Genomic DNA, 24,809 nt, shown 5'->3' on the forward strand with positions numbered 1-24,809 from the left:
TCATTCTACATGTTTTTGTTGACATATATGTATCAAAAATTAAAAAATATAAAAAATATATATATTTTTAAAAAATCGCTCCCGGATTCGCTCCCAAACCGGGAGCTTCTGAAAATGGTTGCTCCCGCTCCCACTTCCGCTCCCGCTCCCCGCTCCCGCTCCCGCTCCCAAGTAACATTGCCTTGGACCAACATTGTTCTTTCTTCTAGAATGAGCGAAGAAGGCAGTAGGATTGTTTCCATTTGAGGGTTGTCTCGTTCCATCATCCTTATTTCTTTTTGAGTGCATTTGGCCAATAGTTCCTCATATCCCGAAATCCTGTCATTGTTAAGAATGGTAGTATTGAACACATCCCAATCTCTTGTAAGGCCCCCAAGTGCAATAAGAGAGAGTTCCTTGTCACCAATGACTTCTCCAATAGATCAAAGATCATTCTTGATTTCGGTGATCCTTATGAAGTAGGATTGGATGGATTCTCCTCTATCCATCTTGATGCCTTTCAAATTGTTCTTGAGAAAGAGAATTTGATTTGCATTGTTCACTTTGAACATCCCAACCAGTCTTTCATACATCTCCTTAGATGTTTCCAAATCAGAAATATATGCAACCAAAGGCTTATGATTAGAGTCAACAATAATCTTTTTAGCTTTTAACCTTTCTTGTACTTAGTTTGAATTACAGTGGATGCATTTGAAGGAGGCTTGGTTATTCTTCCCTTGACATAGTGCATGGCATCATTCTCTTCCAAAGTCAAATCCAAAATCGTCGTCCATGCGTGATAGTCGGATTTGTCCTTGAGCTTGTCCTCAAATTTGAAGAAAGATGTAGTCGTCATTGGGACTAGTTCCAATTCCTTGTCCAACAGCTTCCTTTGGTGATGGCTTTGCTTCACTCTTGCTTGGGCCTTGTCTTCACCTTAGCTTTGATACCATGTTAATTTTTAGATAACAATGGTATGTTCTATGCTTAAGACAATTTACTTCAATATTCCTTTAGTAGCCTGTTATCGCACAGATTGTCCAGGCAGCACGACAACGCTCAGACCGGGCGCTGTCACCCTGATCCCCAATCTCTCCGTTTAAGCCGTCTCTCTGAAGCAGGCTAAGGGGGGTGTTAGTTCCAGTCTTTGCAGCCTGTCACCAGGGATCAACATGAGCTCTTACTATGTCTGGTTTGGTTAGATGTTTTGCACATGATGTTCAGCACAAAACATGTCACAAGTGTATCAATCAAAAAAATCTTGGAAAAATCTTTCCAACGGTATATCACACTCCCGTAACCGCCTCCCAGATTAGAAGATATGATCGAAATGAATGAGTGATTATTGGTTATGCATGTTTTGAGGTCAGTCGCTGCACACAATGACAAGTTTAGTACAAAATCAGTTTTTGAAAGAATGGTAAGGAATTTTTCAAAAGTGAAAGAGGTTTTTGTTCATCACATACCAAATAACAAAAACCACCTTCAGTTTATGCATAGGTGCTACTATGTGGGAGATATACAATGATATTTGAAGCCTACATTTAAACAAAGCAAAAATTTCATATTTTTTACTGTTTTAGTCATTTTAGTGCGGGGCCATTTTACAACAGATGGAAAGTAATTTTGAGAAACCCAAAGAGGTTTTTGTTAAGCATGAGCCATATAACAAAAACCTCTTTCAGTTTATTCACAGGTGTCATGGATTGGGATATGTGACTGGATCTTTACAACTCATTTTCACAGATTTAAATTTTTAATGATTTTCTGTTTTAGAGATGATTTTGTGGAACAGATTGCGAGCAACTGGAAACGAATTTCCCAAATTTGAGAGAGGTTTTTCTCCAACATGACCTTATCTACAAAAACATCTTTCAGTTTTGTAACAGGTGCTATGGTTTAGGAGATACAAGTTCATCTTCAACACCTATTTTCAGAAATTCGGCCCAAGTTTAATGTAACTAATTCTATTTTGAAGAAAATGGTTGAGCTCAATCCCTTAGTACAAGGATGAGAAAATGTATATATTTTATGAATTTCATAGTGTAGGGGTTGGATTTTGGTAGAAGGTTGGACTTTTGAGAAAGCAAAGAGCTTCATTGTACATTCATATCAGCATTTTGGCTAAGGAATTGAGACCAGGATTTGCAGCACTCTTTGGGATCCATGTGGCAATTTGTCTTGGTACAGTGCTTTTCTTTGTAATTGTGAATTTGCTTATATGTCATGTATGCCATTCTCTATCTTGTTTCTTCTGAACTAAACAAACAAGAGTGTAAGTAGAATCCATTGAATTTGCAGTGCTCTACTTGAAGTTTGCTTTAGTTTCTTGATGTTTTCAGCTGTTTGAGGAGGATCCATGATTGCTCTTGCCCTCTTCAACACCTCACCTGTCTATTACTTCCATCTTATTCAATTTTAAGTGCCAAAAACAATTGCCTACCTTGCCCCATTGAGATCTTTGCAGGACTGAGGCTCAATCCCCGCACCCAAAATCTACCTTTCTATCTGAGCCAACAAAACATCATTTTATTAAATCAAATTCTCTTGCACTTATACCTAGCCTAAAATCAGTATTTGTATCAGTCATCTCAAGCCCCCATCGATCATTATTTGCTGAGATTGACCTGGAGAGAGCTCTCTCCTGACCTCGTAGGGCTAGCTACCAGGCTGAGCGTGGTTTGATGTTGGCCCTGGATCCTACCTTTTCAGCTTGAGGTAAATCTAGGCACTAACAGGGGGTAGACCCTATGGGAAAAAGGAAGACCAACTGGGAGCCAGTTGGGTTGGGAGACACAGCAGGGGGAAACAAGCACTTGATCAATTTTAGAATTTGATTAGATCTTTAAATGCTTAAGACCAGTGCCTTATGGAGTTAATGAAAACCAAGTAATTAATTAGCTGCTGCTACTTATGAATAAATTTAACGATTGCTTGAAAATATTTACAAAATATCAAACATGTAATGAGCTAAGTCACCGGATTCGTCCTAAACCCCCTGCGAATCCCGAATCCGACGAATCCGACACGATTCAGTTCGGATTCGTGTCCAAATCACAGGACACGTCGTGTCCGAGGGCGTGTCGCGATTTTAGGACACGTGTTCGGTTTCCAGGACTCGCTAAGCTCAGCGCGGGAATGAAAAGGGCGTGTTTGCTCATTAAAATTGTCATTTGGCAAGTGATTTGTGCTGTTGGCAAGTGATTTGTGCTGTTGGAGCAAGGAGTAAAGCATTTTGGCAGCTTCATGATCAAGTCTAGGCCCTAGTATTCATGGTAATGTTAAATTCTTAAAGTAAAAGTGACATTCTCCTTAATCTTCATTTTCATCCTTTTACTTAAATTTTTAACATTACGATGAAATGACTCAGGATGTTTGAGAGTGGTTTCAGCCTCATTGGATTTCATATGGAGAAAGTAGAATTTTAGATTTCATTCAAAATCCAGCAGACTTATCAGTTTTTTAGGATTTTAGGATTGGGGGATTGCAATGTTTCCATTGAATTTTGTCATGTATTAGGGTATGGAACTCGTATTTAATCAAGAGCACCAAACCAAGAGCTTCTGAATATGTCGCTCCCGCTCCTCACTTTCGCTCCCGCTCCCAAGTAACACTGTTCCTGATGATATGGTCTGGACACCACTGTTGAGTTGGCATTGGCCAACATGGATGTCAATGATCCAGTGCTAGAGCCTGTTAGATTTGATGACTTAGAGGGGTTAACATCCATACCAGCAGATGCAGAGGCGACTATGGATACAACGGAGTAGGAGGATGTAGAGGAGAGCAGTGGGGACCATGATGATGGGGACAATGATGCTAATTCTGATGCTGATTGATGCCTTGAGGCTTGTATACCTGTAGTTGTTTTATATTTTCTATTTCTATTTGCCATTGGCATTGCACCAACACTACCTATGTAACACATTTTGATTTGATGGCTTAATGAGAAAACTACAGTTGTTAGTGTGTTTATCTTACTATCTTGTAGTTGTAAGTTGTCTTTCAGTTATGAATTATGAATCATGATTTAAATTTTTAATAGATTTATCATTTATGTGACCAGTACCACTGACATTTATTTGAATTTTGTATGTACTATGCATGCTAATAGCTATAGATGAAGATCTATGTTTGAAATCAATAAATTTGTATCATTAATTAAAATTTGTGTAAGAAATATGATAATATCTAATTTTTAATATATATTTATATTTTTTAAATATATATATATATATATATATATATATATATTTTAATAAAATAATATATAACGTGTCCTGTTCCGGGGGGTCAGCGTGTCCGAATCCGACACCACGAATCTCGAATCCTACGTGTCCCGAATCCTTATGTCAGGTGACTTAGGTAATGAGCATTATATAATCCAAGCAATGATTAATTTTACCAGATGCGAAATATTCAAAAGATGCACAAAGCTTTAGCAATTAAACTTCAGAAGATCAAATGCTTCAAATAACCACGAAATTTAAATGCTATCCAGTTTCGAATAGTTAATCTCTAGATATAAACATTTAAGCACATTTCATTGTACCATAACAGAAAATGTCTTTAAAAGGAATTTCCAATTTTCAATTAGTCTTTTTTCAGAATTTTTCTTTTTGTTGAATTTTTATATTTTTTTATAAAATTCTAAAAATAAAACAAAAATAAAATTTAAACTAAAGTCTAATCTAAAACCTAAAAGAGACCTTATTTTTTTTTTGATTTAAATTAAAACTAAGCTAAACTTAAAAATATCTAATTCTATGACTAAACCAACACATATATGCATATATCACAATGATTTGCTTATTTCAAAAAAATTAAAATCAAAACTAAATAAAATTTAAAATCAAAATCGAAAATGGAAAAAGGCTAAATGAAAAATAAAAAGAAAGTAAAACCTAAGCTATGCACTAAACTAAAACTTAAATCTAATCTAAATCCAATGCTAACTTCATACAATTCAAAACCTAAAATTTGAATTTTCCTTTTTTATTTTACTGCCTATGCATATGTACATAAATGAAAAAAAAAGAAGTGTGGCTTTGCTTGGCGTTTGGTGTTTGCAGAGCTGATTGAGCGTGAAGAGTTTGACGGCGGCAACTATGGAAGTCACGCGTTTTGCAGGTGGAGGTGTGGGGACTCTTTTTCAGGTGCCGCGTGACGTCGAGGGTTTCTTTTGCAGGTGTGTGGATGGAGCAGCGATGGAGGAAGGGCTGCGTGGGGGCTAGTAGTGTACAGATAGCAACAAGGGGAAAATCGAGGGTAGCACACATAGAAAGACACAGTAGCGATGCGTAAAAATGAACGTGGGTGGCTTAGATTTGAGGGAGCTGCGTGGGTGAATGGCCAACGTGGAGATTGGAGCTGGCCGCAAATAGAAAACACAGGTAGTATATGAAGAGCGGACAGAACGGAGAGGACGCAGGCAACTATGGGAAGAATGGAAATTTTTGTAGATGGAGAAAGGGTTGGGATTTATGTAGCTATAGAGAAGACGCTGGAGAACACTGCGCAGATGGACGGGTAGACAGTTGAGGGAAATATCTGCAGGTTGGAGCGAAGAGTTGCGTGAAGCTTGAATGGACAGCGAAATGCAACGTGGGGAATGAGGGTAGACGCAGGTAGAGGGATGCGATGGCACTGAACAGCAGCGAGAAAGAGCGTTGAAACCGTAGCAAGGAGGAAAAGATAACGATTTCATGCAGCTGAAAGGTGTGACGACTACTACAGGATGCATGCAGGATCAAAAACAAATTGAGAAGTCGTGGAATGGAAGGGCTGCCCCTCGTTTGCAGGTGAGAGAAGAAGTGTGGGTGCAGTTTGAAGGAAATATGACAACAGCAAAACCCCTAATGAATTTTTTGAAAATAACTTTGCTGGACAGTAAACAAAATGGAAAATTGCTGCCAAATAAAACCCCAAAAAATTTCTCTAGATTTGGACAAGATTTGAAATCCTGGATTGCAAAACGATGCACCTGCAAAAGCTAGTTCTGACGCCAGATCTTACCCTCCAGGGCCTAGATCTGGCTTCAAAATCAAATTTTGACTTCAGATTTGCAACCTGCAACCTGTACCTGAAAACAATGAAAACAAACAACCAGAACCTGAAAATGCAAAAAATAAATGAAACCCTAAAAACCCTAAGAACCAGCGAAATAATTACAGTATTCACAATTTAAAAACTCTAAATAGGCATATTTGTCAGTATGCCACATAGATATTTTTAGAATTTTAAATTTAAGGTGAGGTGCTTCAGAAAACCCTTCATGCATTCACCAGAAAAAATTCAAATGATAAACCTGGGACCAAAACTGGTTGGGCTCTTCAGAAAATGCAATCCGAGAGTTGGCTGGTTCAGCCGAAACTTCCCCGAACGCCAGATAATGTTCAAAAAAAGGATTTCCTGCACAACTTAATTCAACCATTAATGAAGAAGGAGAAAACGGATACTAAAATCCAAATGTGATGGAGATACCTGCCACCACATTCAGAAATTTAACTACCATTCAAACCCTAGCAACCAAACAAGATACCTGTGTTTAAAATCACTCTTCAACAAGCTATCATCAATGCCTGAAAATAAAATTATGTAGAAAAATAAAACATCTTACAGCACTTCCAGAAGAGTAACACCAGCAAGATTTCAACCCCAAAGTCTTTCTTTATTGCACATGAAAAATGACTACAAGAGAGCTTTCTTTAGCACACGACTCTCAGATTGAATGATCTCAAATGACCCCTGACACCCTATTTAAAGAAAAATTTCCCAACGGCTAGTTCGAGTGATCCATGTCAAAGTGATCTCGACCGTCGATGAGGATCAAAATCCCTTTTAATCTCATCTGTCGAAAATTTTAAATGCATTTTAATATATTAAAAATTAAAATTTTGCATTTATTTTCTCAAAACTTTGACTTATTATTATTTTATTATTTTATTTTATTTATATATATATATATATATATATATATATATATATATATATATTTAAATTTTATGATTTTGGACCTTCGAACTTAGCCTTTGGAAAAGACATCTAGGACCTAGGACCTCTGAGGGGATTAATTACTTTCTAACCCTAAAGACACTTTACATCATGACTTTTACAATTTTACATCGCAAGGGGAGAATCCATTTGACAAAGACCCTCATGGACTACCCAGTTCTGCGACACAAACATAATCTAGCAGATCAAGCAATTTGTAATAACCTAACCGAACAGTGAGAATTATTTCCAAATCGCTTTTACATAGATGTAACCTACCACACTAGGATTCCCCCAAGATTCTAGTGACAAAATCCATTCCGGCTTTGGGGTTAGGCTGAAGGAAAACTCTGCCGATCATGGATCGGTGAGACAAAAAAACCTTCCAGAATGTAGATCATCACTAGAAAATTAGGTTTACCTAGGAAATTATATACATGACACATATCTGCTAGGATTATTTACAATTTATACATGCAGACTAGGTTTACAAAATAACACGATCGGGTTGATGATGATAGCCGAATGGCACGGACACGTCGATCAAGCTCTACCCCTTTTTGCAAAAAAAGGGGGTGTATTGCTATGGGTAGTTGACACGTAGTGGTCAACACAACCCAATGAGAAATTCCAGTTATATCCAATAGGAATCACATTAACTTATAAACATTGACAATAAATGCAGATAGAACATAAAATCATGTGCATAAGATAAGCCAAGACAAGAGGACACAAGATGTGGTGCATGACAGGGACAAACCCCAATGTGGGGAAACCCTTTGGTCAAATCTTCTTATTATTCTTCTAAACGGATCTGCTAAAACAACAGTCAAATCAGCCCTAATCAGAAAGTCAACAGTGGTCAAAGTTGCCCCAAAACATCCTCCAAACAGCAGTCCAAATCAGCCTTCCATGAGAGTCAAAGTTAGCTCAAATCTTTGGTCAAACCCAGTCAAAGGAGAGAGAAAGTCTGTTGTAATTTTCTGCTGTCAAACCTGAAGTCAACGCTGGTCAACCACCTCCAAATGCCTTGATTTCTGTGCCAAAGAATGTGGCCTAGAGAAATCGGAAATCTGGCCCAAAAATCGAAGTCAACGCAAGTCAAACACCCCTTGGTCAACACACTGAAGTCAACAGTCTGTGCTGTGTAGAAATTCGGCCTCCTGCCACAGGTGCGAAGAAGAATGAGGAGCTGCCCAACCACACGTGCGAAAAAGAGAGAGAAAAGCCTCCATTGATGTTTGACCCAAACAAGAGAGAGAAGAAGATGTGACGAGATGATGTCCAAATGAGGAAAAGGTCTCTCTTATTTATACACAACGTTGAGGGTGAAAAGACATCTGTTGGGCTTCATGAGCCTACATTTGACTGGAGCCGACCATGACAATTTGCCCATAGGAGAAATAAATTCATAATTCCATTTCTACTTGTCAGAATGAGATGATCTTTATATCAAAATTGTACCTCTTCGAAAGAGGAATCCAATGCAGTAATCATCTCCATCATATGAGCTGTCCTAAGGTGGAATTTGGCCCTAGTTGCCAATTTTAACAAAATTTGAAATAGTTGCAAATGTAAAGTGTGTCAGTGCTTAAAAATGAAATTGCAAGTGTAAGTGCTACTTGAAGGTAAATAATGCTCGGAAATGAAACTTGATCAATTATGGCATAAGATAACTTCAAGATAGTATAAACAAAAAAATAATTGCAATGAATTAATGTGTGATATAAAGTTCTCTTGGTTTATTTTATTAGACCTATTGTAAGGATAGGGATGGTTGGGAGAAGCTTCGTTTCATTAATGAGTATCCACCTAGTCTACCAAGTCAACCCATGTGCAAGTGTTCCAACACTGGACAAGTTGAGCTTGAACTGCCAAGTCACATGTTTACCTTTCTCCAATTTGGGTAAATGAATATTGAGGAGGGTGTCCTATGGTCTATACAACCAACTTATTTTGGAGGTTAATTTTAGTAAAATAAAATGATCAATTGCAATTACTTAAGATGTGAAGAATGCTTAAAGCAAAGTTGCAAATGAAATGAAACAAATTGTAATAAGCTATGTAAGCAATCTAAATCAAATGAACATGTAATTGGAAATTAGATGTTATTGTATGTAAATGAAACTAAACTAACATGTAAGAATACACTTGCATAGAAATGAGATCAAATTGTTGAGAGAATTAACATGTGAATGACCAAGTGAAACTTAGCATGTATTGATAGTCAAATGAGATGAAACATACAATAACCAAGTAGTTCAAGATCAAATACGCATTAGTGGAATGGAGAGATAACATGCAATTAGATCATGAACATTAACATGAAACAAAAGGAGATGTAAGTTAATCTACCTGCAAAAAATGAAAAGAAATGAAAGTGAAAAATCACAACAAGCACACTCAAGATCTTCTTCCCTCAAAAGAGAGAAGGATGGGATGGCAAGGTGAGGATCCCCAGGCTCCCAAAGAAAACTAATATTTATTTATTAGTGATGTGAGTGCCCTCTTATAGAGATGAGGGATTATTCTGGAAAGAGTTTACAATGTTTCTGGCAAGCAAAACTACTCTTTCCCAAGAGTTACAATGAGTGATGAATAAATACTTTGAGAAATGTTACAAGAAAAACTCTCCTTGAAAGAGACTTGAAAGTCCTGAATGAAGAATGAAAAGTAAAGATACAACTCCTCAAACTTGTGAGGCTTTGGAAGAAAATGGGCAGCAAAGAGAAGGTGGTAGTCTTGACAGAAATTTGGATGTGAGAACACTTATCAACCACTCCAAAACGGTGTAGTCTTTATTGCAATTCGCTCCCAAATAAGCGAGGAAGATGGCTGTCCAAAATAAGTTCGTAAATCAGTCCTCAACTTCTGCCTCAAAGTGATGTGATAGCCCACCAAATCTGCCCAATAAAACAGTGAGAGAATAAGTGAGGATACAAGAGAACCCAAGGCTGAAATGTGCAAGAGAATTTGAGTGCATGTGATGGAAAAAAGGTGTGGATCAAATGCTAATTCAAATACACTTATAATACAACAATTTCATTCACTAAACCAACTCGCATGCACTGATTTAATGAATGAAATCTGGGACTAAACCCAACACTTTAACCCTATATTCTTGATAAAAACAATACTTGCGCAAAAAAGAGAGAAATGGCTTGATTTTAATGAGATGGGAGGAGGAAGTAGGGCTTATAGAAACTGCCTTTCAATATCTCTTAATTTCTTTGGAAAGGTCCTTGACTTGAATGATTTATGAGTTCATTGGGATCCATGGAGATGGCTAGTCCAACCAAAGATGTACCTAATCTCCAAAGGCATTTGGTAACCTGCTTAAAGACAACCAAAACTTGCAATGCCAAATATTAGTGCAAATAAGGACTTGTCATATGATGGCAAAGTTGGATTTGTTGTTCAACCGAGAACAGACAAATCACAACTATTGCTCAAGATATGCACAAGCTCAAGGGAGATTACAAGAAATTGCAATCTTCCTTCTGTAAACAGAAATGCCCTCAGGCTATACACAAAATCAATAGCTATGCAAGAGAAATTCAACAAGATATAACCATAATATGAGAGGAAATTCAATGCAAGATTCAAGTTACCTCATGCTCAAAGGCATAACAACATAAGACCAAGCATGTGACCCCCAAAGACTTTCTTTATTGCTTCAATAAAAATTTTGGTAGAGTAACAACAAGCATCGAGCTTCCAACCATGAGAACAATAGACCCCTGCTAATTTATTTATACAAATTTGGGAGTGAATCCCAATGAAAGGAGAAATGCCAAGTGCCCAAGAAACAAATCGAACCCTCCAAGCGTAGAGATGACTGAAGTGATTGTCACACAACAGGTGTAGATGTGTCCAACGAATTTCTGAGTCTATCCTTTGCTGGCCAACGCATATCCTTCTCTGCCTGTGCGTTGTGTGACAAGTGCAAGATGAAGTAGAGAAAGGAGGGATCAAATCCCCATCAAATCTAGGAACAACCCTCACTTATCAAACTACCCAAATCTGTTGTGCGAATTTCCCTTAGTCTGGCCTGTGTCTAGCTATAGAAGACTGCTGCGTAGGTGTCTCTGCTAGCTGGGAAATACGTGTAGCCAAGTGGAGATTTGGTGGAGACAAACTCCACAAAATTTTCTCCTTAACTGAAGTTCGGATTGTCCCTTCAATCTGTGCATACAAGGAAATATTTCATGCTGCGTGGAGCCTCTTAACTGCTGCTGCATGTTCTTCAAATTTGGCATGTGCGTGGCTCCAAGGAGGAGTGAGGTGTGCATGGAACATAAAGGGAGAGTGAGGTGGGATCCTCCACTCATTTCCCTTTAACATTAGACTTTGATCAAAATAATTCATCAAATAATTTTTTTGTGCTGCCATTTTTGTCCCACGACTTGGTAATTTGTGGGCCCTCTTAGCTGCTCGTTGACTTGTCTTCATAATATTTTGGAATTCAAACATCCAAGGTGGCCTCCAACTCATCATCAACTTTGGTCTCTGACTTCACTTTCATTTTCCATGTCATTTCCACTGTTTTTTGACTTGTAGAAGTATTTAATATTTTACCACTTATTTAATTTATGGGCAATTTATTTCCAATTTACCCACTAGACTTAAGAAAAGTTGTTTTTGAGGGGTTGGAAGTGACTTTTTGACCCACAAAGTGTGTCCTAGAAGAATGTTGAGGTGGATAGGATGAATTTTGATTACTCATACACCGTCAACATCCTCTGACATCACTTTATTACATTTTATATAAAAATTAATTAAAATATCCTGTCCTACGGGAAATTTTTAATTATTAAAATATCTTATCTAGACTTAGTCAAATTTCGTGAAACTTTGTAGGTGACCTAGCATGGTAATTTAAATCAACCCTATACACTAAGATTGACGCAAGGCTCAATCTTCAAGCCGTCACGCCAGCTTTGGTGGTATATGTGAGTGAAAAATCTCAACTAGTTATTTGTCGCTGAAAAGCGAGAATATTTAGCTAAGTGAAAAAAGCACTCTAGGGTGTACTCTCTTGCTGATCGAGTCCCAAGTCTCCTAAGCCTGTTACAAAGCTTTATTCATCATGCTAGCGACATTTTTACAATTCCCCGCAAAGTTGCGGAATTTGAGAACATAATGTAGTGAGAGGAGAGAGAAAAGGGCTAGAATGCCCCGCTGACTTCTGGGCTGAAAAATATTGCCGTATAGTTTGTCTCGGGCTATGGACTGTTCATAATGTTGCGAAGTGCAACTGAGCAGTTAACACTCACTAATTCAAAAGATTCCACATAAAATCTGCAAAGTCATCCACAATAATTTGCTGGTCACTAAAACAGTCTCACTGTTACTTCAGAGCTGTCGGTGTAAACTGTCGGTCAGTGTTTCCAAATCACGAAATGTTTCCTGAAGTGTTTTAGGTGGTTAGGCCGTTGTTTATGTCCTGGAAATGTTTTGGGGCTCAAAGACAGTGGCACAACATTACCTGCAACTTTGCTAAAATGTTTTATTCATGCGACTATTTCCATTTCCATTACTTACAGTTAATCTTTTGAACAAGTGTTGTTGTTAAATCATTTTCTGAAGTGCAAAGTGTTAAAGATTGAATATAATTTGTCCTCTATGTTTTGAATGAGTTTTCAAATATCGTTATTGGCAATTATCCGTGGGTCATGAACTTGGGATATCAAAAATGTCAGTAAAAAGTGGAATTCTTGAAAAAGCAAAATAAATTCGTTTTTGGGGTAGACCAAAATTGGGATAAACCGAGGGAATTTTTTTGTTCTGAAGTAGACAATATTTGCAACACTGTTTTTAACATCCATTTAGTCCATGACAAGAGAAAAGGTTGTCTGTTTTAGATTTTTTCTCTATAGTTTCAATATTATGTTACTGTTTCCTTTAAACTCTGAAAGTAGGATCTCTCATTAGCATTGTCTTTTAAATGTGAAAGCGCATCGGTCCTGAACCTTCTTTTCCGGGGAATATTAAGGACTCCTAAACAGTACCTAGAATTGTTACATGAGCTACCTAGAATTGTTACATGAGCTTACTGCAGAAGTGCGAAATCTGAGCCCTATATTGGGGTGTCAGGATCATCTGTATTTCAAGGAAGTTTAAATGACTGAGTTTTAATTTATTGTCTTGACCATCTGATGATGCGTCTAAATTGTTATATCTCTTCCTGTAAACTCTTATTTGCATGTTTCTTAGATTTATGCATGCAATAAATATTGGATCTGGAATTTTGTGGATGCAAGACATGATTATTTTATCTAAAGTTAGGTCATATTTGGTGGTTGTTCTATGCAGAGCAAATAGGACTTACTCCAGAAGAGGTGGTGTCCAAAATTATGGCAAATCCTGATGTTGCTATGGCATTTCAGAATCCAAAAGTACAAGCTGCCATTATGGATGTAAGTTCGTCTCTCAGAATGGCTCGAGGGTTTTTTTGTATATGTTTATGCTAATGTGTTCTATTTGAGGTTAAATTAGTAACTTATGACGGCTGTTTTTTGTCATTATGTTCAGTGCTCACAGAACCCTATGAGCATTACCAAATACCAAAATGATAAGGAGGTAGATTTCTATTCTTTTTATTTTTATGTTTGAGATACATTTAACAGTTATGTTGTGCTTCCTAATCCATCTATCTGGACAGGATCGAAACATTACACAGAAAATGTATCTATTTCACATTGATGAAATGTCCTTTTTTGCCCTATTAATTTGCTAAAATATGGAGTTTTGTTGAAATGCTTAATGTTGTGTCTTACCCCTTGTGATTATTTATGAATACTCATTTTTTTTTTGGCAAAATTGGTATTCCATGTTTGATGTATAGTACATATACATACTTTAGATTGGCATCTGATTAGATAAGGAAAATGTTAGATGTTTTTCTAGTTCTCTGCTTAGCAGAGGACATGTTTTGGATAAAATATAAAAATATCTACTGTTTCTTAATGTGTTTGAGCCCTTGTCTGCCCATGTCAATATGATCAAGCTGATATTGTTTTCCAGGTAATAAGTTTTGTGTTTTTCATTGGGTTGAGTGAGAGTCACTGTTACTTTTCCCCTGGAAAATTGCATTTGCTTGTTTTTATTTTCCTGGTCAGTTGAATGCCCTCAATCTCTGGCTCATGCTTTAGTGGGCAGAAAGATGTGTGAGAGTTCCCACAATAACCATGGGCTTTCAGGCTGAAATGCCCTTGAATATATCACAAATGGCTTAGTTCATAAATTTTTATTTCTAATTTTGTTTATAATATCTTGGCTTCAAGGCAGGAGGTTAGATGATGGATCAAATCCTCATTCTGCAGGCCATCATTGAGGAGGTGAGAGTCAAGACATCACTCCTCAAATGCGGTCTTCCATTTTGTAAACTTTTGAAAAGCTTTTGACTCAGTTCTGAGGGAAGCCATGTTTCAGAGGCCCAGAGACATTGGGGTATCAAGGATTCTTATAGTTGCTATCATGTGTCTTTATCAAGAGTGTTATCATGGTGAAGCAGGGGTGTCCCTTCTTGCCCATGTTATTGGGATCTACATAGATGACATGGAGGCTTTTTTACGTAAGCACATCCAGCTAGGCAACTGGCTGATCTCCAAACTCCTCTTTGTTGTTGATGTTTTCGTTTTGGCTTCCACTCCCGAGGGTTTACAACGATAGTTTGATGCTCTTTCAATGTTTTGCGATCATTGAGTGTTAGCGATCAACCTTGGGAAAACCAAGGTGATGACCTTTAGTTGTTCAGCAAAGGCCCTTTTAGTCTTCCACTTTTACTTTAGAGAGGTGGAAGTAGAGATTACCGACACATTCACATATCTGGGGTTTCAGTGTTAAGACCTAGGTTTAGGTTGAGATAGGATTTTGAACCTTGATTTTAATTTTGGTATGTTCTATGCTTAGAGCAATTTACTTCAATTTTTCATATTAGCCAAATGACAATATTCAGATTAGCAATCACATCAGCATGATAGTAAAGTGCAGATAGAACATAAACATAACCAGCAGAAGACAAGCCAAGACAAGAGGACACAAGATGTGGCACCAGCCAGGGACAAACCCCAATGTGGGGAAACCCTTGATCAATTCTTCTTATATTCTTCAATAGTTCAGCAGAGAGAAAGAGACAGAGTACAATGATTTGAAGTCAATACTTGACTTACCAAATAGGGGATCAAAAGATCTTCTGCAGATTTCTATACAACAGATGATAGTCCTAGAACAACTCAACCAATCACCCAGAGTACTGAGGCTTTCCTTCCATAAGACTCTCCTTCCTTTGCTGCTTCACTGATCATGTCAAGGCTGCTAATCTGGCACCTTTTACATGCTGCAAGGACTGGTGCATATCATGGCAGACCTGGTCACTGGTTAGGGCATAAGCTCTGAGTGCTACAACGCCCTAAACACATCCAACAGTCCACATACTGATTGTGGCTAGCCTTCATACAATCCCTCCAACTATACGTTGTGTTATAGGGCTGCTAACCTTCTGAACGCAGCTCCTAAAAGGCCTCCAACTGCTGGCTATGGCCTGCGGCCTAGCCCAACAGTGGACCGTAACTTTGGTCCCTTCAATCAGTGTCCCAATCAGCCCTCAAACAATAGTCCCTTGCTCCTCGTTTAAGTGGCTTTTACTGCCCTGCAAATTGGGCTCAAAAACAACCTTATCATGCCCAAACAGTCTTGAATTAGACCATGCTGTCACCTACAACAATGTGGCTTTAATACAGATCCTTCACGCTCTTGAGGTACTCCTTTTGCTGCGGCTAGGTCCACACTTCTTGCTGCGTCTTAGGGTCCCTTTCAAGCTGTGTTTAGGGCTCCTCTAACTGTGGCTTCAGGCCTTCTTATGCTGCTGATTAGGGCTGCGTATTGAAGCTCCTTTAGACAACAAATAGGTCTCCTTTACCTGTGGCCAGACCTCCTTACAAGACAACTCCTAGGTCTTCTCCTTTCAACTGCGTCTAGGCTTCATGAACTGCGGCTAAGTCTCCTTGCTTGGACTGCAGCTAGATTACCTCCTTTAGGACTGCAGCTAGGGCAGCATTAGACCTTCCTTGACAGCGGCTAGGGCACAATTGAACAACAACTTGCTTCCTCCTTGACTGCGTATGGGAGCCTTCTCTTTGACAGCATCTAGGGCTTCCTTTTAGATCTGCAGCTAGGGTTAGATCTCCTCTAGGACAACATATTCTCCTTTAGACCTCTCCTTCCACCAAAACCCAAACAAGTGGAGAGAGATCACAAGAGATGTGTGTGTCAAAATGACTTGAAGACCTCTTCTATTTATAATGCAACGTTGAGGATAAGTTGGGGTAATTTGGTTGCTGGCCGACCTTGACAAATTGTCAAATAACATAAATAAATTCATATCTCCATGAATACATGTCGGAATCGGATGATCTTTAGATCAATCCTACACCTCTCGGCGAGAGAAATCCAAGAAAAATATCAGCTGCCATAAATATGATGACCCACATGGAGTTTGGCCCTAGTTTCCAATTTTAACACTTGAGCTAATAAAGGGTATGGGCCCTATTACACACTAGTTGTGGTTAGTGTATATAGGAGAATTTTTTTAACCTAGATGGTCCTCAACTGACAGCGAACAGCCCCTTGCAGCCCCCAGATAGCTCGATGCAAGTTTGCTTGGGAGTGGGAGTGGGAGTGGGAGCGACATTTTTAGAAGCTCCTAGTTCGGGAGCGAATTTTTATATAATATATAAATATTTATTTTTTGATGCATATATGTCAACGAAAGCATGTAGAATGATGAATTAGATATAAAAGCATAAAAACATAGATTGAACCATATAACATAAATCATTTAGAAGTTATAATTTTGATCAACCACATCCACAAGTTAGTAACATACAACATAATGAGTCTCTTGATTCATCAATCTTAAAGTTTCAAGCTTTCAAAATTCAATATATAACATTTATCATCATTGATCACCAAAGTTGTACTTGTAAGCTAAGTGTAACCATGACAACAAAGAATATCTAACATGAAATGAAATGTTATAAAATGAAATGAAATGAAACAACTTTCAACTTTCACGAAGCATTATATTCATAATTCATTACCAATGAGTTATAATTGCCAACTTCAAACTTAAATTGTCATATATGGTTCACAAAAAAGATCATAATAAATATGAAAGAGTCAACAGTTATAAAATCTACTAGAAACTAGAAAAGACAAGTAAATCTATTATCTATTCCTACTTCTTGGGCCTTTTGCCATGAGAAATGTCTAATTTCTGAGCAGGTCGTGGTGGTCTTCTAGGAGTCTCCTCCCGCATAGTTGCACGACTAGAACCAGAAGGCACATGCCCTCCACGTGAGGATGTAGATGGAGGCGACGACAACAAAGGAACAATAGTTGGAACTCGAGCACTGGCACTGCTACTGGATGGTGGGGGTGGCATGGTTGCTGTTGCTTCATCATCATCTCTCAAAAGTTTTGCTTCGAATTCTTCTAGATGTATAGTGCCATCCTCCAAATTATCATCCTCTGGGTTGTTGTCCCAAATTTTATATGCTGGATCCTCATAAGCCCGATCACAATAATGACTCAACAACCTCAAGTTGTAGTGCATATAAACCAAGCTTTCTGCCTGGTTTTTCATTGAATCTATTTCTTCTCACATTATGGATGAAGCTGTAGGTGCTCCAAGTCCTCTCTGCAGAAAAAGTATTTACAACCTGTGAGAGAACTTTTTTTGCCAATTTTGGCAAAAGTCCCATGCTGCCATATGATTCCCACCATGTGAGAGCATCAAATTTGTCTCTATCTTCCATTCATGCAAAGAACCAAATGAAGCAGTGCAACTGAAGTATCTGTCTAATTCAGGACGTAGATTAGCACACTCCTTGGCAGGGATCAACTTGTCTAATGCTTCCATGTATCCTTTAGATACCTCTAGATCTGTATGGGGTTTGATTCTAGCCCCACCCCTAGGTGTAGGTTGGCCCAACTTAGATGGAGAGTAGTATTTTGGAATAAGGATATACGCCAAGGCATGTAGTGGAACGTTAAGTTTATTCCACTGTGCACACACACAATTGTGAATCATTGTATACAAGCTGGGATCATTTTCCTGAACAATATCTTTTATTTGTGTTGACACCTAATCTTCATGATTGGGGAAATTTTGTGTAAATAAATAAATTAGGAATGTGAACAGTCATCAGGAGATGAATTGAACAATCACTCCTATTGTATATAACAATGACCTACCTATGCAATAATAAATGAATCAGTTGTTTGTTTTGTGGAGTTACTGCCTGGCCTGACATGGTATCAGAGTCAGCTCTTTTTAGCCTTTGTGTCCCTTGTAACTCCCTGTCTGCTCTCCATATAGCTAAGCAGGTTCTTCATAAAATTCGCTGCCCCACTGTCTGACTGTTCAGCTCTCTGTTTGATTCATAAACGTTTCTGACATGGTAGTTGCGCCTAACATGGTATCATTGCATACTATGACTGTATGGATGACTGATTCATAAATGTTTCTGCCATGGACGCAGGCTTTGCCAGAGAATTGCAGTCTACGAGCCCTTTCTAGATTCCAATCCCTGCGTAGTCTATTCGTCTCTCTCATTCTGTTGTTTGATATGATTATGAGGCTTTGAAGTCTATCGCATACAAACAAACTGCTGTCTTCTTCCCGATTCAGATTACAAAAGTTCTGAGTTTCCATATTTTCGTTTCTCCTTTGAAAATCCTCTGAGAGCGAGACTGTAACAAAATTATTAAACGCAGGAATTTTTAAAGTGTTTGAGTTCGTATTTCTCTGGACTGACATGGTATACGAGTGGTATACGTTTGCATAACGTTTGGTAACGCTGTCCATAACGTTTGGTATTGAACTGCTTGTCCATAACGTTTGGTATCGTTGTATATGCCGTGTTGTTGTTTGACACAGCGTTTGAGTTTTGAATATTGAATGCGTTTGAATTATTGGATGCTGTTTGAATATTAACGTTGTCCCATTGAACTGTGTTGAATGGTTCTAACGCTGTCCAGTTTTCCTGTTTTAACGCTATATGGTATTGAACTGTGCAGTTGAAATGGTATTTGAAACCTTGACATGGTATTTGAACTGCGGCTTTATTGAGTGATATACACCGCTTATGAACTGCATTTGAATCCGTTGAATGGTCCAGGGAATGGTCTAGCGTATATATATTGAATGGTATATATATTGAATGGTTTCCATTTGAATCCTTTGTTGACTTTATATGTGCGTGGAGCTCTTGTTTAAAAGAAAAAAAGGGAGGTGATATGGAAATATTATATGAGGATGTTTTTATAAACATTGGAGGGATTTGAAGAAAACATAGTGCATAAAGTATTTGAAATCTTTTTTCCCTTTTGAGTACAATTTCACTGTATATCAGCAGAAGTATTTTTTCTATCAGCAGAAGTATTTTTTTACAGAATGCATTCAATCATCTCTATGGTAGGAATAGTTCTCACTGGCAAGGAGAACTATCCTGAATGGTCCCGGATGATAAAACACACCCTCATCTTCAATGAGTTGTGGAAAGGAGTGTGTGTCGGAGAAGGAGACAATGACCCTGTATAGCCTACCTCAGACAAAGAGCTCGTCATTTGGGAAAACAAGAACAACAAAGCCTATGCATTAATAGCAGCATCTGTAAATGAAGAGGTGAGTCATCATATTTCATCATATTCAACTGCCTTTGAAGCCTTACAAAAGCTGAAAGAACTCTATGACTCACATTTTGCACTTGAAGTTGTTCAGCTCATGATTAAACTCTTCACTCTTGAACTGAAAAATAATGATCCTCTTGCTCTTGCATATGAAGTAAGTCTATAATGCATGATATCAAATCCACTAAGGTTGAGCTGGATATCCCTCTTATTGCTTTTCTCAAGGCACTCTATCCTACTTACTCCAATTATCTTGAGTCTTTACAAGCAAATGGAAATCTTAAAGATATAACCTTTGACTCTCTTGTGAAAAAGTTTGCTGAAAGAGAGAAAGCCTTTGGAAAGAAGACAACCCCTGAATCTTTTGAAGAGACTGTGTGCCTTGCTCATAAAGAAAAACATCCTGCTCAAGATTCTACAAGAGGAAGAGGTGGACGAAGAGGAAGAGGAAGATATTTCAGAGTAAGGGGGGGCAGACATTCTCAAGGAGAAAAGGCAAACTTACACTGCATTCGCTGCAAAAGAAATGGATCACATGATGCCTCTACATGCAAGCTACCATGGGACAAAATTGAGCAGAAAAGAAACCAACAGAAAGGTAAAACTGATGATGCAGACAAAGGTAAAGCACCTGAATCCGCTCACTATATTGAGGCACAATGTAACATTGGAGTAAATGAAGATTTGTTTAATGCTTCACTTGCTTCTTCGAAAAATGATTGGTTGCTTGATTTAGGAGCAACCTGTCACATGACTCATAGAAAATATTTTTTTGAAGATTTCACTGATAATGTTGATGGAGCAGTATACTTTGCAGTTCAATCAAAAATCAAGCCATTAGGGCTTGGCACAATCAGGCTTAAACTGCCTGGTCTTCCAGACTTTCTTCTGGATCATGTTCTATATCTCCCACAGCTCAAGAGAAACTTGTTGTCCTTGGTCCACATCCGCCAGCAAGGTCACTCCATTCATATGTTTGATGGCAAGCTTGAGGTAAGAAAAGCTTTTGACCACCCACTTGTCATGAGGGGAATAGAAGAAGAAAGGCTTCTCAAACTGCAAGGAACCTTTGCTCATGCACAACATTTCTCATATATTTCTCATCATGAAGAAGGTACACTTCCATCAAGTTTATTATGGCATGCTAGATTTGGACATTTAAACTATGACAGTCTCCGCTTATTGAAGAAAAATGGTGTTGCTGGTTTGCCTACAATTCCTAGGAAACATAAGCAATGTGATGCTTGCATTCTAGGAAAGCATAGCAAACAGTCTTTTCATGATTCACATTCAAGAGCACATAGGAAGCTTGAACTCATTCATTCAGATTTATGTGGTCCAATGCATGTTCCTTCTGCAAATGGAAATAAATATATCATGACATTTATTGATGATTACACCAGAATGTGTTGGGTTTATTTATTGAAGAAAAAATCTGATGTCTTTCAAACATTCAAGAATTTTCATAAATGGATTGAAAATGATGCACAATCTCATATTGGGTCTATTTGCACTGATAATGGAAAAGAATATACATCAAATGAATTTGAAAACTATCTTTGCCAACATGGGATCAAACATCAAACAACTGTGCCTTATAATCCCCAACAGAATGGTGTAGCTGAAAGAATGAATAGAACAATCTTGAATATGGTACGATCCATGCTTTTCTTCAAAAATGTAAAGATAATGTTTTGGGCTGATGCTGTTCTATGTGCTGCATATATAAAGAATAGATGTCCATCTAATGCTATAAGAAACAAGACTCCTTATGAATTATGGTATGGACATGTTCCTTCGGTAAAACATCTCAGGATATTTGGTTCCACATGTTATGCTTTGATACCAAAGGTACATAGAAACAAACTTGGTGCTAGAAGTCGTAAGTGTATCTTCCTGGGGTATTCAACAACCTCCAAAGCATACCGCCTCTATGGTGAAGTAAATAAAAAGTTTGTTGTATCTAGAGATGTAATTTTTCTTGAATCATCCAAATCTGACAATGTTGTTGAGCGACAACTTGATCGCTTGGATAGATTCGCAAAAACGAAATCATTTCAAGAATTTGATAATCAGATTCCACATCTTGAAGGGGGGATTCCTATACTAGATCAACATGTGGAATCTTCTTCTGAAGAACACTCTCCCCCGACTGAAACTCCAACAACGGATGATGCTTTAAGTGATGTAATGGATAGAATTGGGAGACTCAATCTTGATTCAGTCCCAACTCAATCAACAGAGCAGCCTGGACCATCTCAGAAAGGTCCCCCAAAGTGGCTGACAAAGACACTTGAAAGTGTTCATCTTGATGAAATTGGAAAAATAGGAACCAAAAATTCAAACCGACAAAATGGAGGTGATGTAGATGACTCTAATTCACCTGTTGATATGGATGTTTCTTATGATTGTGAATTGAACTTGTCTACAGATTTTGAACCAACTTCCTTTAAAGAAGCTGCTTCTCATGATGAATGGAAAGAAGCGATGCAAAAGGAGTGATGCCCTCATAAAGAACGACACTTGGAAGCTGGTTGATCCTCCATTTGGAACCAAACCAATTGGCTGCAAGTGGGTCTACAAGAACAAGTACAAAGCTGATGCCTCACTTGACAAGCACAAAGCTACGCTTGTGGCAAAAGGTTTTACACAGAAGGAAGGGGTCGATTATGAGGAAACTTTTGCCCCCACAACAAAATGGGCCACCATCCGGACACTCTTTGCACTAGTAGCTCAGAACGATTGGAAAGTCCATCAAATGGATGTAAAAACTGCCTTCTTCAATGGAGATCTAAAAGAGAATGTTTTTATGTCCCAGCCTGAAGGATTTGCTGTGAAAGGACATGAACATAAAGTATGCAAACTTGTGAAGTCCTTGTATGGCCTCAAACAAGCACCACGAGCCTGGTATGAAAAACTAACTGAGCATCTTCTGAAACTCAACTTCAATCATTTTGATCTTGATAATGCAACTTTATTTGTCAAGAAAGTTGGAAAAACAGTTTATATCTTGTGGTATATGTAGATGATCTTTTAATGACAGGGAACAATGAAAGCTACATTGCCTCCATAAAGAAGGAATTGGGGAAAAGTTTTGAAATGACTGATTTGGGCTATGTTCATTACTGTCTTGGCATTGAAGTAACCCAACATCCAAAGTCCATATTTCTTTCTCAAAAGAAATACATTGGAGATTTGTTGAACAGGTTTGGCATGACAAAGTGAAATCCTCTTACTACTCCAATGGAACAAAACTTAAAGTTCACATCTATTGAAGGAAAGGAATTTGAGGATGCAACAAAGTATAGACAGCTTGTAGGAAGTCTCATCTACCTCACTACTACTAGACCAGACATTTCATTTGCTGTTGGAATCCTCTCCAGGTTTATGCAAAAGCCTTGTGAGGGACATTGGTCTGTTGCAAAAAAAGTTCTAAGGTACTTGAAGGGAACTCAAGACCTTGGAATCAAGTATACAAAGGTGGACGACTTTAGCCTGATTGGATACTCTGATTCAGACTTCGATGGAGACAAAGAAACTGGGGTTTCTACTTCAGGATATGCTATGAGTCTTGGATCAGGAGCTGTCTCCTGGAGATCACGCAAACAATCAGTTCCAGCAGATTCCACAACAGAAGCAGAATATGTGGCAGCAGCTGAAGCAACGAAAGAAATTGTGTGGCTCAGGAAAATTCTTGAAGATTTGCAGGTAAAACAAGTACAATCAACTCCACTCATGATTGACAACACCTCCGCAATAAAGTTGGCCAAGAACCCAAAGTTCCATGATCGAACAAAGCATATCAATACTAAATATCATCTGATTCGACATCATGTTGAGGCCAAAACAATCCATCTCCGTCATTGTTCCACAAATGAGCAAATTTGCAGACATCTTCACCAAAGCACTTGGAAGGGAAAAGCTTGAACGATTTAGAATGATGCTTGGACTCACCAACATCCCTTCAGATTGAGGGGGGGAATGTTGACACCTAATCTTCATGATTGGGGGAATTTTGTGTAAATAAATAAATTAGGAATGTGAACAGTCATCGGGAGATGAGCTGAACAATCACTCCTATTGTATATAACAATAACCTACCTATGGAATAATAAATGAATCAGTTGTTTGTTTTGTGGAGTTACTGCTTGGCCTGACAATTTGCCCCAACATCCTATCTATCTGCTCATACACCTCCCCAATAACTGGTTTATTTGTATCTTTAAAATGAATCATGCTATAAATGGGCTTGGTGAATTGTAATACTTCTTTCACATGTGCCAAAAATAGACCATCAAGAGCAGTGTCCTCCACCTGTTCAAAACCTTGCTTGTCAATTGCATTTGCAAACTTTCCCTTTAATACCCGACAGTGTTGACTTGATACTTTCCCTTTAATACTCGACAGTGTTGACTTGATACCATGCTAGCCATTGACTCTCTTACCTTCAAAAGGCGCCTGAATCTAGTCTTCACAATCTTCAACAACTCCAATCTTGAGTAATTGTGGAAAAGCCCATGGGTATTGCTATGATTTGTAATAAATTTTATCATTTTTTTGCCTCTCTTGTACAAATCACCAATCCATTTATCTTAATGGTTTTTGTTCTTAATAATATCATGCATCAAAAGGTTCATTGTGTGAACCAAACACCTAGACCAAAATACGTTGGGGTATCTATCCCCAATAATTGCTCGCGCTGCCTTACAATTAGTAGCATTATCAGTGATGACTTGGATGACATTGCATGGCCTAATACGTTCAATTGTTTCAAGTAATGGTTCTACAATGTTGATGGCAGTCTTGAACTTTTCTAAGCGATCATATGCTGAAAGGAATATTGCACCATTACTAGACACAACAATAACACTTATCAATGGCTTGCCTTTTACATTTTTCCATCCATCAGATACAATGGACACCCCATGCTCATTCCAAGAATTTTTCATTTTACTCAAAGAATGTGCTATATTTTCCTTTTCATGATCAAGTTCAATGGTTCTAGCCTTGTCATACCCAGGGTTCTTGTATCCTTTGGGGGCATCATTTATGGTAGAAACCATTTCATTCCAATAAGGTGAGCGAAGAACATTGAATGGTATCCCACATGCATAGAGAAATCGGTAAATTTTTAAATCCAC

The 24,809-nt window shown here is 38.1% G+C and overlaps 1 protein-coding gene across 2 annotated transcripts in view; it reads left to right on the top strand.

Annotated features, from left to right (window-relative positions):
- Positions 1–24,809, top strand: part of TIC40 (hydroxyproline-rich glycoprotein family protein) — a 285,802-nt gene that overhangs the window by 210,298 nt on the left and 50,695 nt on the right. For both annotated transcript variants that reach the window (XM_089416433.1, XM_089416432.1), the window contains exons 12-13: positions 13,288–13,391; positions 13,507–13,554. In XM_089416433.1, the coding sequence (XP_089272559.1) occupies positions 13,288–13,391; positions 13,507–13,554 (152 nt within the window). The remainder of the gene's footprint in view (positions 1–13,287; positions 13,392–13,506; positions 13,555–24,809) is intronic.

Source organism: Pinus tabuliformis, chromosome 3_2 (genome assembly GCF_031772625.1).
Source record: "Pinus tabuliformis cultivar Carrire ecotype Pingquan chromosome 3_2, CPIR1, whole genome shotgun sequence".
Classification (NCBI taxonomy): domain Eukaryota; kingdom Viridiplantae; phylum Streptophyta; class Pinopsida; order Pinales; family Pinaceae; genus Pinus; species Pinus tabuliformis.